Consider the following 16,496-nt stretch of genomic DNA (forward strand, 5'->3'; position numbering starts at 1 on the left):
TGCCTCTAGTTTGAAGTTGATACGGTCTGCTTTGATTCCAGACCAGCCAGTGCTGCATAGTGAGACCTTGTCTTAAAGCAAAACAAATGAAGCCAGATCTTTAAATTAAATTAAAAAGACCATTTAAAGGTCTTGAAAGTGTGATTTTAAAGAAAGAACATTTGTGTGTGTGTGTGTGTGTGTGTGTGTGTGTGTGTGTGTGTGTGACACATGTAGTCTGACTTGTGGGAAGTAAGTTCCCTCCTAACGCCACGTGGGTTTGGGGGTCAAACTCACGTTGTCAGACTTGATGGGAAATGCCCGTCCGCCCTGAGTCATCTCTTTAGCCCGTGGGTTTGTCCTTGGTAACCCTTCCTTTAAATCTTTCCCGAGGTTTTCCTGGCAGGAAACATCTGATGGAGGGAGCGTCTTGGCAAGCATGGGTCCTACCTCTCCTTTCACACTTGCTTTTCACCCGCTTTAAAAAAAATCAAAGCTTTTCTTTCATTCTCTCTCAGTGGTAAGCCACAAAAGTTGCTAGGGCAGAAAGAAATGAATGACTTTGGTTATTGCGTCTCAAACCCTCTTTTAATCACGCTGCTATAAATACCTGTCTGTCCTCCCGACTTTGTCTCTCTGAAACTTCGCTCCCAGTCAGGGTGGAACAGGGTCCCAACAGTTGCAGCTTCCGTACCCCTCCACTTAGCCAAAAAGAAGAAAAGGGTCACAGTGCATAAACCAATGTACCGCTCCAACAGAAGACCAGGGTTCGTTTCCCAGAGCCCTGTGGTGGCTCACATCAGCCTGTGACTCCAGAGGGATCCCACATCCTCTTCTGGAGTCTGAATCCACTGTCCTCACAGGCACATACATACAGACACATACCTACACACACAATTAAAAAAGAAAATAAATCATTTGCCTGGGAATGGTAGTGTATAACTTTAAAGATCAGTTCTCAGAAGCCAGGGATGGGTGCATTTGGAGCTAGCCTGGTTTAAGGCAGTGAGTTCCAGACTAGCCAGGGCTACATAATGAGACCTTGCCTAGAAGTAAATTTAAAAAAAAGTACGCTTTTAAAAATTGCATATTTAGAGAAAAAGAAGAGAAAGGAAAAACAGTTTCTTAGCGAGCTTTGGAGATGTAACTTGAGAGCCATCAAAATGATAGTTTGTCTGGAGCCCGTAGAAGCCAGAAGAGGGTGTTGGATCCCCTGGAACTAGAGTTAGAAATGATTGTGAGCTGTCATGTGGCTGCTGGGAACTGAACCTGGGTCCTCTTAACCACTGAGATACCTTTCTTAAAACTGATTGTTTAAGATTGTCAGCACTGGGCCTTGTGCATGCCGGGCGAACATGCCAGGCTACCAGTGATCCACCTCCAATTCTGATTTCTGCTGACTCACCCTGCAATCCAGGGATCCAGTGTCATCTAGTGTCAAGGTCCCTACAAGATGAACAGAACTTCCTTGGATACTGTGATTGACAGTTTCCTGCCCAAGCCGGTAATGGCATGTAAGGTTATAAAGAGCACACCAAGACCAGGCTTGCCCCTGGCAGTGCTGCCCCAGGAAGCTTGATGGGCCCTCTTAGCCAGATGGTGTTTGTTGTGGACTTAATGATGTCCCGTGGAGCGCCCGGTGCTGGTTAAGTCATTTCTGAAAGGGCACAGCAGTTTGTAGAATGAGAGAGTAGCCAGAGAGATGGCAGAGAGGAGAAATGACGCCACTTACGGGACAAGGGTGGAGTCTTTCATGTGGGCTCTGTATCTGCATGCATCCAGTCCAGTTTTGTGACCCAATGAGTTTATTGGAGACAGTCCACTGGGTTATGAGAGCACGGGTGAAGGGTATTGTACGGCTTTTTCCTCAGGGCCATTCACACGTTGGTGAAGAAACTACCCTGGCCAGGGGGTGAACGACAGAGTGACAGCCAGGCCTGTGGTAGTGGAACTTTCTGGTCACAGGACACCATGATTTTTCCTTCAATACTGCAACTGCCCTTAAGCAAATGCTGTCCCACCGGCAATTGTAACTCTGAAGCCACCCTCAGTGGTTTGGCCAAGGCTGCAGTCAGGCAGCAATTCTGTTACCTAAGGCACTGACTCTATCATAGCCACTAAGGGAAACTCTATCTAAATCTCTATTCTTCAATAGAACTCAGGATTCAAAGGTTGAGGTGAAATTCTTCAGAGAGGCTGAATAAAAAGTAGCCAATCTTCTCCCCCGAAAAGAGCGGTCCTTCTGCTTCCCCCCAGTGAAGAACCCCACCTATACTTAGTTCCTCCCTACCACTTCCTGCCAGCTAGTTGCTCAGCCTCCTGACCCCAGGTTAATTTTATTTAACCAAACAATGTAACACGTGTTTGCATCGCTAACAAAAGCAGCAGAAACAAATGTAACACACCTTTACACAGTTAAAATAATAGTCTACAACAAGACCATCACTTGGGAGTCTGTCACTAACTCCTCCCTGACCCCTCCAACTGTGGTCTTGGGAGATGCTGGAGTATACTGTTAAAAATAATCCTTAAAAAGAGCCTTTCCGCTGGCGCAAAACACTCCAATCAAACCAGATTAGACTGAATCAAAAATTCCCATATTTAATAAATGCCACATTCCCGGGTGGACGGGGACAGCATGGCAGGGAGAGGAGCCCACGCAAACCTGTAGACCACAGGCCACGTGTTCCTTTTTCTGGGAGCTAGCCTAAATACTCAGTGGGAGTGGTCCTGACCCTCCCTGAGGAGAGGGTCAGCGCTTGTCAGGCTGGGAGTTGGAGTCCAAGCGCTTGGCAGGCTGGGAATTGGAGTCCGGACCAGGGCAATTCCCAGGCCAGGGGCTGGGGTGACACTTCCAACTCAATATTACATATATGAGGTAGTGGGAGTCATCCATTGCAGGCGGGACTTTGGCGATGCTGCCGTCATGGGGTCACCTGTGGCCCTTTAGTAAACACTCAGTGACTTTGCCGGCATCTGTACTTCCGTCTGCCGTTGATTGGTACCCTGCTGGGGAGTGAACGGATGTTTCTTCATGTTTTCCCAGAAAATGTGGACACAGTAAGAGGTTAACGTTCACTTACATGGGTGACTCAGGCAGCTGTGTTACCCCAAAGCCCAGCCTGGGTGACAATTCACAAAGCTGCATGGTTGAAGCCTCACTGCCGTCAGCCTCCTCCTCCTATAGACTTCCCGACCTTTCAGGACCACAGGTGTATGGGGCAGGAGAGATTGGGTGACAGGACTCCCAGGTGTGTTATGCTCAGAGGACAGAGTTCCACAACTGGGCCACCTCATAAATAAGTTACACATATATTAAGTTAATTAAAAAATTTGAGACAGTTTTATGTAGTCCAGGCCAACCCTGAACTCTCTCTTGAGACTGGGTCTCACTAAGTAGCCCTGACTCTCCTAGAACTGACTAACAGAGATCCCATTGCCTCTGCCTCCTCAGTGATGGGATTAAAAGGCCTGTGTCACCACACCCAGTGGACTTTGAGCCCTACTGCTTGCGTGTCGCAGGCGTCGGGAGGACAGGGATGTGTTCCCATGCGCTGGGATGTTCTTTTGAATGTACAGCACCCTTATAGGAAAATCCCTTTAGTTAGCTGTTTGGGCAGACTAGGTGGTTCAAGTTCCCGTGTCTTCATTTGCTGAGAATCTTTGCTCACTGTCCACCACCAGCCATGTTCTCCATCTTTCCCTGTATTCACGTCCTGTCAATAAGTCCTGCATGTGCTTCCTAGAACTGCTTCACGCTTACTGGGCAGACAGATGTGGACCGCATTTATGCAGTGGTTCCCATGTCTGTGGCTCTGAATCTGGGACTAGGGCATCTCAGAGGAGCATGGCAGGCTTGCAGTGGTCACATGTGCACCCGCCTCTGCCCCATTTCTTCCTGCCTTCCTTCCTCCCTCCCTTCCTTCCTCTTAAATTACTTAAAGAGTAATAGGTTTCTTTATGGCATTTTCATAGCACTATGTTGTTCGCTTCCCTGCCTTTCCCCCCATGGTCCCTTCCCCATCTCTCTGCCTTCACCTTCCCCACTATGCTCCTTTACCCCTAATATTTCCCCCTCACTTGTGTTCTGTTTTTCTTCCCACACCCCGTCCCCCCACAGCTTCCCATCTCGTGAACCCCCAGCTAGATTCCTGGACTCACTCCCACCTAGCTACAAATATTTAACAATTAGAAGCTAGGATCCCCATATGGGAGACAGCATATGGTCCCTGTCTTTATTCCCTGTGATGGGTGTAAAGTGATGGTTAATTTCGACTGTATACTTTGTTACACTGAGAACGACCCAGAAGAGCTGCTGAGCCAAAGGGATCCTGTCATCTCCTAACTTGGTTTCTGTTAGGTTTTTCCTCACTCCAACCAGGAAGTAACTAACATGCACAAGGTCCACACTGTGTCGAGCATCACAGGTCACACAGGGATGATGTAAAATATAGGGGAAGAGAGAAAAAGTATAGGAGAGGGTGTAATCGCTTTAGATGTGGACGCTGCCTCATTTTTATCCAAATTTCAGTGTCTCAGGAGTTTGCTAGCCCAGCGGCGGAAAACCTTACACTTTACCCTGGTCAGTTCTTGTCAGTTTGAGACAAACTAGAGTCATCTGGGAGGAAGGAACCTCAACTGAGAAAATCCTCTACTCTCCTTCTTCCTTGAGCCTAGATTCCTCCTCCTCCTCCTTATTCTCTCTGCCTACCAGCCCTGCCTATTCCTCTACTGCCTAGCTATTGACTGTCTAGTTTTTCATTAGATCCATCAGGTGCCTTAGGCAGACAAGGTGAAGTAGCAACACACCTTTACATAATGACACAAATGAATCACATCTTTACATTGTTAAACAAAGGCAGCGCAGACAAATAAAGCCCACCTTTACACGGTTAAAGTAATATTGCTTAATGCAAAGGAATGTAGCACATCTTTGCCTACTTGAGGAAATAGCCCTCAATCTGTGTGGGCAGCAAGCGCTTTTAACCAGGTCTCCAGCTCTAGGACATGAACTTTAAAAGCGGAGCACCAGAGCTGGGGTTCGTGCATCTATAGGAGGCAGACCGATCTCTGTGAGTTCAAGGCCAGCCTGGTCTGCACAGTGAGTCTGAGGCCAGCTACACAGTGAGACAGGAAGAACCTGACAATGCATAACACAAACTGTTCTCTATGAGCCATGAAGGAAATATCTGTTGTCGGTTTTTAAGCCTCATCTAATTAGGCTTAATGTCTTCCTCTTAGAACGTGAGATGTGAGGCTATTTTGGTGAAATATAAAATTCTGAGCTTGTTTCCAAAAATACACTGTACTCTCTCATGGCTGCTCAAGTCCCTTCCCCTCTGCCGATCCTGCAGAAAGAGCTTGAAGGTGGCCGGGGGGCCTTTCAGGCTAAGGCTGTCCTCTGTGTACAGAGAACAATGGGGCGTACAAAGGACGGGGAGGGAGGAGCAGGCGCTGGTGTCTGTCGTGTCTGAGAGGGGCCTGGGATACCAGAGCAGTTACCTCATCCGTTTTCCCTGCGACACTGGACTGCCTGCATTCCACCTAACACATGGCCATCCCATGACAGATTTGTGTGGTGTGCTGAGGGACGAGGTCATCTGTGAATCTGCCTCTCAAACAGGTTTGCCACATGGAGGTCTACAGAAGCTGAGCTAAGGAGATTTGAAGATTAATTAGGTCATGGAGTGTTCATTGCTTGGGATAACTGATTGAGACATCTGTGAGAAAAAAAAAGCAAACACAAATAAGAAAAATGGAAAGAATAAATGCAGAATAAAGAAAATAGCAGCAGTGTAACCCAAGACCACATCACATCTATTGTGGCTGAGTGAATTGATTTGAGCTCTTATCACAAGGGCTCCTGGTCCACGTTATGAAAGGAAAGTGGCAGAGCAATAGTAAGCTTTCCTCCAGGCCCATGATCTAGATTTTGGACCCCTTAAATCTTATTATATATGGATTCCATATATAATAAGTGGGCCTTTAATATAATGAGTGGGCCCTTAATAAAAAAGTAAGTGGCTGTGGAAAGAAAAGTTTATCTGAGGGATCAAACTGCTGGGCTGTCTGCGCAGGAGGGCAGTGTGTAGACAGAGCAGGAAAAGCCTTGTTAATTTGATGGAGACAGAGAAGGAAAGGTGTGGGCCAGAAAAGCCTGGGGATTAGTGCGAGGTTAGTCAGGCACTAGATGCCCTTGCCAGAGGCTGGGCTAGGGAAGCCGGGGCTTTCCTGGTAAACAGACAGCCGGATGCTGAGTTTACTATTTTTCACCCCATACAATACTTCTGTCCACCTGGTCAAGTCACAGTCCTGTTTGAGACATTCTCACCAGCACTGCCATTTGGGGGCCCCACTTTGGGTCCAACAGTAACATTTGTGCCTTGGTTCCACCAGTACATCTTGCAGTCAGGTGGTTGTTGGAGTCACAGGTTCATAGCTGGGAGTTACTGGTGATCACCTTTCTCCTCTGGTGGCGCTCAGCCTGCCTCCCAACCCAGCATGCCTTCCAGCACCGTGCATTGCATGCTAGTCTGTAGGGATGGAGCGTCAGCTGGGCACTAGCTCGATTTCTTGATGACGTAAGTGAGTTGTGTCTTATTGTCAGGTTGTGAAGAGAAACCAATAGCCCTGGCAATAGCCTGTGATGTCTGGGAATCCATGGGATCCCTTTGGCCAACAATTCAACAAAATACAACCTATCCCTGGCACTGGAGGCCCGACATGGTAGCATAAGATGTCTCTTTGGGCAGCATCTCCCCCATTACATCGTGATTCCCCTTAAGTTCTCTTATCGGTATATATTTTAGGAATTTCTATAGCACTAGGTTTCCACACGGCTTTCCGAATGGCCTCTAGTGTTCTTTGTCCCTCCCCGTACATAGCCCCTCCTTTACTCTTCACTCGTCCCTATCAATCCTAGTTTAATTGCCCTTTGTCTCTTTAGAATACTCTATTTCTGCTTTCCGGGATGGTCCGCCCTTCTCCCTGGTCCTTTACCATCTACCCGTCCTCTGTGATCATAAATATTTAGAGCTGAAAAGTGAACACTCACACATAAGAGAAACCTCATTATCTGTCGTTTGGGGTCCGGGTGACCTCATGGTGGTTGTCCCCAGCTCCATCCACTTACTGACACACTTTATTTTTCTTAACACTTGAGTAATTTCCTTTGTGTAAATGGACCACATTTTTATTACTCATTCATCAGTTCATTGACGGACATGCAGGCTGTTTCCAGTTCTTTTTTTTTTTTTTTTTTTTTTTTTTTTGGTTTTTCAAGACAGGGTTTCCCTGTAGTTTCTAGAGCCTGTCCTGGAACTAGCTCTTGTAGACCAGGCTGGCCTCGAACTCAGAGATCCGCCTGCCTCTGCCTCCCCAGTGCTGGGATTAAAGGCATGCGCCACCACCGCCCGGCTTGTTTCCAGTTCTTGGCCATAATGAGCAGAGTGGCCGTGAGTCTGGATGAGCCGTAAGATGTAGGTCCTTTGGACATCGGCCCAGGAGTGCTAGAGCTGGGTCTCTAGGTAAGCCGATTTTCAGCATCTTGAAGGCCCCCTGTGGTGGGTCATATCCTGGCCAGGTGACTGACAGGCCCAACTACTTAACTCTTTAGGGAGAGATCAGTAGAAGACAGTATAAGAACTTTGGGGGCAGATCAGAAGTCCCTTCTCCACTCTGGCTGGAGATTGAATTTAGTTCGGTTCCTTTGTTGATTAGGACGAAGTAGGTCTCCTTTAAAAGGGCCTCAACAGAGTTCTGATGTTTCCACTTTGCACACGGAGTTTTACCTGGGAAGCAGCAGGTGGGGTTCAAAGCTAACCAGGTGGGGGAGGGATCCACCCTTTACTGACCTCCGAGAAAGTAGTTCTCTGTTCAGCTACTTAATAGCAGGACTTTGGAACCAGGTGTATTTTAACTGCCTTCTCTCTACAATACAGGGCCAGCTCCCCATTTCAAGATCAGCGAGGTCAACCCAGTGCCCACAATTGATTTCGGAAGGAGGGGGGCTTACCGCCTGTAGGCTGACACTGACCCAGAATCCTTGGGACCAAGTGTATCTTAGTAACTATAGACAAATACGCCCCAACATTAAAAAGAAAAGAAGAAAATAGATATAAGAGAGACTCTTCAGGAACAGGCCAGGGTTTGCAACTTGGCGCCGGAGAGCAGATGGAGGGGACTAACGCTGCCCCACTCTTCCCTATCCTTTACTAAGCCCAGAAACTTTTCCAAGCCCCGTTGCTACGCTACCAACGTTGCTAGCATGGCCCTCTGTCAGGAAAATGTCAAAGTAGTATACCTGGCCATTTTAAATTATGTGTCCCGAGTGCAGGCACTCAGAGCCCAGCTGCATGGGATCCCTGGAGGTGGGGGTGGACATGGGTGCTAGGAATCAAGCGCTCATTCCCTCAACCATCCCTCCAGTCCCTCGTTTTTTGTCTCGGAGACAGGGTCTCACTGTAGCTCAGGTTTGGCCCCAACAGCGCCACAATCATTCATCAGCTAGGGTTAAAAGCGACAGCCACCTTGCTAGCAGGGACGCTGTTTTGCCTGAACAGGACGAGTGGCACGGAGATTGCTTCCGAGGCTGACAGCAGGGTAGCAAGGCCCTGAGGGCGCAAATGCCGGTCCCCCCCCAGCTCAAACCCTAGTCCTTTTCCCTCCCGAGTTCCAGAGAAAGCCATTGTGATGTAAATGTGTCGCAGAAGTGTCCTGGGTCCTGCCCTACTGAGTTGTTGAGTAAAACGCTTGTGCTCCTGGGCCCTTGATTCGCATGCCCAGCCCCGCGTGACTGAACGCATCCACAATACGGAGATGCTGCAGCGTCTGCGCTCCTCCCTGTGCCGGGTGCTCGCCCGTGGCTCAGCATTCGGACCTCCAGGGCTCGCCACGCGGAACTGCAGCCCCGGGCTTGTAGGATTCGCCGTGCGCCACGTGTCGCCGCTGCGCCACGCATTCCCACGCGCCCGCAGCTTCGTCATGGCCTGCTTGCCCCGGGCAACTGCAGCCCTGGCCCGCCAGGTACTCGCTTGGGCGAGGGGCGTCAAGGCCCAGCATCCCTTGGGGGAGTCTGGGGGTCACCGCTGGAGGGCGCCACGAGGCCCTCGGGATCACCGCAGGGCGCCACAGCTCATGAGGGGATGCCAAGGGGGAATCGGGGGTCGTCACGGAAGACATAGGGATTGAGATACTCGGGATCACAGCGGAGGTCGCTACCAGGGGACTCGGGGATGGAGATGATTCATGGGTGCTCCCGGGTCGCCACCAAGGACTCAGGGACTCCTAGTGTCTCCAGGGAATTCTGGGGTCATCCTGGGGGTCTCAACCGGACATGCGGGGGGGGGGGGTCTCTACTGGGGACTGAGGATTTATTGTGGGGATTCAGGGGTCGCCACTGGGGAAGCCAGAAGGTCTTGGGGGAAACTCATGGTTCAATGGAGACGCTAGAGTTGTCACAGGGATGTTGGGGTTACAAACTGGAAAAGGGAGAACTTGAGGGTCCCTACAGGGACACCAGGGATGCGCGTGTCACAGTCTGGAAATCTGGAGGATGAGGAAACGCCTTCCCCACCTCAAAATATCCCACCCCAGCCTCTGCAAGCCTGGACCCCTTCCTTCCCTCCTTTCCAGTTATTTAGCAAATTAGCGTCCAGCTTTTTGAATGCCTGCCCCTTTCCCTAGTTAATTCCGAACTTCGGTGTCTTTTATTTATTTAATTGCCAACAGTATTAAGAGGTTTTGTTCAAGTGTGAGGTTTTGGCGGCGCCAAAGTACCAGGGACCCTGCGGGTGGAGAAAATGGTTCCAGCCAGTCAGTCCGCGCCCCCTCCCTCTTGAAGCTGCTTGCCTATTGTGCGCCTCTGATTGACAAGACCACGGGGCTGAACGCGCTTGGGAGATTTTTTTTCCCCCTATAAATGGCTTAAGCCCTCGGTCTAGACGACTCACTTGGACATTCGGGAGACAATTGCTTTCTTGTTCATTGCGGGTGAACCCTGGCTCCTGGGTTGACCTGGAATTTAAGGAGCCCCTCCCTAAACTTCTAGAAGATAAGCCAGACCTGGGGCCGGTTGGGAGGCTGGGTCGTCATTCTGGTTGGAGCTGACGCCGGGTATTGAACCGTCCAGGCTCGGCTTTTCCATCTTCTGTGATGGTGAGTCCCTTGATCAGGTACCCGCAATGACCCACCTGACTTTGGTTAATGGAGGTTTATTTTTACTTTTAAGGACTGCAGTAATGGAAGCCCGGCGCCCTTTGCTGGAGAAAGAGGATCAGAAGTGGCCGACACTTTCAGGGTAAGTCTGCAGGAGGTTAAGTTGCTAGGTAATGCATTTCACATTGAGATTGGGGGTTGGGGAATTTTAATTGTAAATGTACACAGATTTCTTGAATTTTAAATTACAGCCGGTGAGGGAAAAAGTCATTCGAGCTTCCAGTCAGCAAAACAAAATCCACGTAGCAGCAAACTGCTTGTTCTATTTTATGAATCATTCATTTTATTGGCAAAGAGTCAACTGATGAACAGGAACCTGAGTTTTTGTTTTGATCTTTTATTTTTGTTTAATTGAATCAGCTTAACCCTTCACTCTGCTCCTCCAAGAAAAAGACACCGTGACTTCCCTCTTTAAAAAAATCCATAGAACTCACAGTCCAGTGTTTCGTTTTCTTTCCGTCTGAATTATGTGGTTTATGTATGATGTGGCCTCCTGCTTCCCGGGAGAGTTACTGAAGGGATGAAGATAAAGATCTCCTCCGAGTTCTTCATCATCCACCCCACCCCACCCCACAGGGTTGTGTGGTTCTTCATGGGTGCTTGGCTCTGCCACTATGTTGGCTCTGATACCCACTGCCAATTGTCATCCATAGAACAGAATGTCCTTCTGACCTCACATCCTGGCAGAGCTCAGGGAGGGGCTGAAACCTGACTCATCATTTTTGTGCCACAGGGAAGACTTGGTGTGTGGGGGCAGTGCTGGGAACAAGGGTGCGTGCTACATTCAAGATGAGCCTCTGCTCACAACCATTGTGTTTTAAACCAAAATATAGTAAAACATGCTACAGTAAGCTGCTGTGGATTTTGTCTCTGTGATTTCTGGTGCACTAAGCAATAGGCTTAACCGCTAATCCTTATAGACTGCTTGGGAGCTTCCAAGACTGCCCTGGTCAGTGGAGGTGGGGTGCAGTTCTCCCAGAAGTGCTTGCCTAGAATTCCATCCCCAGTATTTTCCAGAACTCGGTTATAATACATGAAAAGCTTGGGATCCTTCTGGCTGTCCTGGAACTCCATACAAACCTCTTGCTAACCTTTGTAAGACAGAGATTCAATTTCTCAAAAGAAATTATTATATGTTTTTTTTAACTGAAAAGACTTTTATACAGAGTATTCATTGCAAGATAAAGTTCATAGTGAAGGTAATGTGTTTGTTAGCTGAAATTTGTATACAACTTTGTTGTGTGTGTTAATGCCATCTACTTGTCCTGAGTTCTTGGTGTGGCTTGAGACAGTATTGATAATCTGGGGAATAAGATTGATGGATTTTATTGAAAGCTCAGTGTTGGCTGTTGAACCCAGGGCCCTTGTACACACTAAGCCCAGAGTGTCTTTGACTGAGTCACACCCTTAGCCTGGATCTGTCATCACCTTGCTCCCAGGTCTCTCCTAGGTCCCTTTCCCACTGTGACGGGGTCCCATTAAAGGGAAGGTGATGTTTTCCAGCTGGGCCCAGAAAGCCCATCTTTGTTTCTATCTAATGCTTTACAAATTAAAAACAAATCTATTGTCATTTTAAAATTTTCATTTGTTTATTAATTATCATGGGAGGGCACCGTGGTGCAAGTGTGGGTGTCAGGGGGCAACTCGGAGGGGTTGTTCCTACCCTTCCCCACCATGACTTGAGCACCCTGGAGCGAGCCTATAGGCGTGTGTAGTGCGCCTTTGCCCTCAACCACCTTACAGGCCTTTTTTTTTTTTTTCATGTTTTCTAAAGATTTGTTTTTGATTATGAGAGTGTGTTTGTGTGTGTGCAGTAAGTGTGCACATCTCTGTGAGTGCCCTTGGAGATCAGGATGTGCTGTATCCTCTGAAACTGTAGCTACAGATGGTTGTGAGCCCCTGGACTCGGGTGATGAGAATCAAACCTGGGTCCTGGTTTGGCCTGCACTCTAGCAGATGAGCCATCATTCCAGCTCATTCTTTTAAGGAGCTGTGTGTGTTCCCTGTGAGTCTTACTGTGGCCACCAGGGTCCTCTTTGAAAGAGATGAGCTCTCTGCGTCTTACATTGCCCCTGATTGACCCCAAAGCTGTAGCATCTTCTTCTTCAGACCCCCTTAGGTTCTCAGAGAGGAGCCATAGAAAGCACTGAGCAGATCAGGGCATGTGTTTGTTTACTTATTTTGTATACGTGGATGGGTCCATGCCTGTGAAATCAAAGAACAACTTGTAGGCCTTGACTCTCTCCTTCTACCATGTGGGTTTCAGGTTTTAAACTTAGGTCATCAGGCAAAAATCACCTTTACCCACTTAACCATATAGCTGGCCCAGAAACTTGTTTTTAATATTCTCGGTGTTTATCCATATATCTTATTATTTTCTAGTTACCATCTTCCAATGTCCATGATATAAAACATCCCTGTACCAATACTGGTTGGTTGGTCCCCTCCCCTTTTTTTTCTTTCTGAGAGAAGGTCTCACCATTTCAGCCTAGACTGGCCTTGAACTCCTAGAAATCCACTTGCCTTAGCCTTTCAAATTCTGGGATTAGAGGTGTATACTAGCCATCTGACATTCTTTTTAAAGATTTATTTCATTTTTACTTTGTGTGTGTGTGTGTGTGTGTGTGTGTGTGTACCACATGCATGTCTGGTGTCCACATAGACCTGACCAGGATGTCGGATTTCTTGGACCAGCATTATGGATCAGTGTAAGCTGTCATGTGGGTGCTGGAATTGAACCAGGCCCTCTGAAAGAGCAGCTGTGGTCTTAACTGCTGAGCCATGTCTTCAAGCCTCACCCCACCTCCCTGCACCCCCAGGCATTGCCTTTACTCAGGACATAGAGACCGGTGCATCTCTGAGCTCAAGGCCAGCTAGGACTATATAGTGAGAATTGCAGAGATTTCCTCAAATAAAGGAATTTGGAGTTCTTGGTGTAATTATGATGGCCACAAAATTTTGTGTTGCTGAGAAAAAACTGGATCCCGGGCATTCTTTATGTTCAATTCTGGATGAGAGGGGAAGTAGTCAGGGAGGATGCTGTGGGTCACACAAACAGAAGGAACGCCTGGAGGTTTTCTCATTTAGACTTTCCACGAGCGTTTGAAATTTCTTCATGGTTTATTTATGTGTTTGTATGGATGTTGCTGTGTGCGCGGTGTCTTCGGAGGCCAGAGGAGATGGCAGAAGGTGCTGGAGCTGAGGCTAAGCTTGTCTGTGAGCTGTATGACTGTGCTGGGAACTGAACTCTGTAACACTAGCCGGTGCTTTGACCTCCAAGCCATCTCTTTGACCTAGAAGAAACACTAATGAGCATAAATGTCCTCTGTGTCTCGGCTTGGCCATGAGGCAGCCCTAGTGCTTGGGTTTAGCCTGGGGAGCCTGGGTGGCCCCACTTCTATTTTCCCACCTTTTGTAATGCTGCCCAGTATTTTACACAGTAGGCCAAGTTCTCTACCCTGAGCTACGGGCCCAACTCTGGAAGCATTGTAGGCAAAGGTTCAGAATGTAGAATTCTAGAAACTAGACCGTGGCCTGGGGATTTGAACTTGGGTCTTCTTCGTTTACAGCAAGGTTTATTCCCCACTGAGCTATCTGCCTTGACCAACCGTGGGGGGGAAAAAAAAAAAAAACTATCAGCTAGATCGCATTTCAGAAAAATGGACCTAGAAACTTTAAGGGCTGGAGGTTTAGACTTATTTGTTCCAGGTTTCAAAGGTGATATTTAGCTGGGCAGACACGGTGAGAGCCACCAACTCTCCTGCTGATCTCCCAGGTTTGAGGGCCGGGGCCTGAATAACCAGTGGAATGGAGGTAGGGAAATCTGGAGAAGCCTCGCAGACTAAAGTCAACATTGCTCAGATTCTTTTACCTATATCTCCTTAAGTGTTTCCCACCCTAGCTGGCTTGCTCATGCAACTGATAAGCCACCAGGAAATGAGGGACAGACTCCCCCCCATCCCTGGTGATGGCCCCTCCCACAGGCTGGCCTGCGGTAGTGTGGCTTCCTGTACCTGCTGAAGTTTTGGAGACTACATTCCTGGGGAAGGAGATAACCAAGGCTACAGTCTAGGCCTCTGAGAACTGGAACATGATTGGCGTGTGGGGACATAGCCTCCTAATTTGGTCCACCCCTTGCCTGGTTTTCCCAGCTGTGACAGCCATAGGACCTCTGACCCTTTCTCTGTTCCTTCTCTCATTCCTTCCTATATTCCTGCTGCAGGGCCTTTACTATGACCTGCTTGGCTCATCTGCCTGAAGTATGTCAGTCCTAGGTATATAGATAGATGTCAATCCTAGGTATATAGATAGTTGTCAATCCTAGGTATATAGACATCAATCCTAGGTATATAGACGTCCCTCCGCCGGCTCTCTGTGCTCAAGACTGCTCAGCTGCATCCACAGGATTGTAGAAAGCCAAGACTAACGTTCCCTTCCCTGCCTGTCACTTTTAATTCAGATGGCTATTGAAAAGTGAAAGTATTTTTTTTTTATGCTTGAGGACAACTTTATTAACGTTCAAGAGAAAAATAGCAGGGTGGACAAGCTGTAAATCTTGATAGCTGCCTGGAGGAGGTAGTTGATAAGGGGAGGAGAGAAAGCCTTGTTGAAGAACCATGGGCATTCTTGATTACTTAAAACGGAAGTCAGGGCCATGGATGGCTCAGTGGGAAAAGGTTGCTGTATAAGTCTGATCCCTGCATGGTGGAAGGAGAGTGCCACCTCCCAAAAGTTGCCCTCTGACCCCCACAGATGTTGTGGTGTGCCCACACACACTTATCATGTGTACATACACAATAATAAATACAATTCTAAACCACCCGTGTGCATTGGCTGTGCAGTGTTTAAGTTAGGTCTGGAGGGCTGGAGAGATGGCTCAGAGGTTAAGAACACTGGCTGCTCTTCCAGAGGTCGTGAGTTCAATTCCCAGCAACCCCATGGTGGCTCACAGCCATCGCTGATGAGATCTGGCACCCCCTTCTGGCCTGCAGGCAGACATGCAGGCAGAGCACTGTTTACATAATAAATAAATAATGGGCATTACTTTTTAAAGACAAGGTATGTCTGGAATTCAGTCTCATCCTTCAGCGCACACTGTCCATCTTCAGCCTGCCCTGTTCTGTGTCTTCCTTGTCAGAGACCATGGGTGGGGCTGGTCATGTAGCCCCTTTAGTAGAGTTCTTGCTCAGTGTACCCCACTTAGACCTGGGGTGGTGGTGCGCATCTCTAACTCTCAGGAGGCAGAGGCAGCCTGAGTGACAAGAGTCAGACAGGACACCCCCACCCCACCAAATGCTTTCTCCTCTCTACCTAGGTTTTTGTTTGTTTGTTTTTTACTGTTCTCTAGCTGTTCACAAGTTAGGGATCAGCACTGAGGTGACTTTGGCCATTCGTGATGGTCCAGCCCGCTTTGTGGGGAGTGCCTAGGGCAGTTGTTTCCTGTGGCCCTTGTTGCCCTCGCTCCTGTGTCCCCGAATAGGAGGGCTTTGTTCATCATCTCATCCCCCCAGAACAGAGGGCTTGTATCTGAGGCTCCATTCTCTGCTGGTCCATCTTCAAAGAGGAGAGCGCTTTGATGCGCTCATCTCTGCCCTGCGCATCTGGAGGCATGGGAGGCTTGTGCCCACAATGTCCTGGGAAGATGGATGCAGCCATGGGAGCAGTGGCTCCGTCCTCAAGGGTCCTCCTGCCACTGTGAGCAGCACTGTTCCCTGGAGGATGCCCCTCCTTTCTGAAAGGTCCCACTCGAGTCTGGTGGGAGTGGGGAACAGCCCCTCCCCTTCCTGCATCTTTCCCCCCACCTACCATGTGGGTCCATCCCTGAGGTCTGCTTCTCATGACTTTACAGCCAAAGTCATTGCAGAGATTTGTTTGTGAGTTAGCCTTGTTATGTAACCTTGGCTGGCCTGGTACTCGCTATGTAGCCTAGGCTGGCCTCATATTTGTGACTCTCGTCCTCCTTCAGCCTCCCGAGTGTGGGCATAACAGGTGTACAGTGCCACACTGTTGCAGGGATTATTGATTTCTATAAGAATATGTTTTTCGATGTATTCATTTTATTTTACATGTGTTTGGCCTTCACGTATGTGTGTGCATGCACTGTGTACATGCTTGGTACACACAGAGGTCAGAAGACAGCGTCTGATCCCCAGGAACTTTGGATATCTGAATGGTTGTGAACGCCACCATGTGGGTTCTGGGAATTGAGCTTGGATTTTCTGCCAGAACAACAAGAGCTCTTTTCCACTGAGCCATCTCTCCAGCTCTATGATTATAGTTTTGTTTACTTTCTTGTGTGTGTG

The 16,496-nt window shown here is 48.4% G+C and overlaps 1 protein-coding gene across 1 annotated transcript in view; it reads left to right on the forward strand.

Annotated features, from left to right (window-relative positions):
* The first annotated feature begins 8,796 nt into the window (after nt 1-8,796).
* The window catches only part of Bcat1 (branched chain amino acid transaminase 1), a 48,215-nt gene continuing 40,515 nt past the window's right edge, over nt 8,797-16,496 (forward strand). Inside the window, exons 1-2 of the mRNA XM_038320116.1 lie at nt 8,797-9,003; nt 10,208-10,276. Coding sequence (XP_038176044.1) covers nt 8,797-9,003; nt 10,208-10,276 — 276 coding nt within the window. The remainder of the gene's footprint in view (nt 9,004-10,207; nt 10,277-16,496) is intronic.

Source organism: Arvicola amphibius, chromosome 2 (genome assembly GCF_903992535.2).
Source record: "Arvicola amphibius chromosome 2, mArvAmp1.2, whole genome shotgun sequence".
Taxonomy (NCBI): Eukaryota; Metazoa; Chordata; class Mammalia; order Rodentia; family Cricetidae; genus Arvicola; species Arvicola amphibius.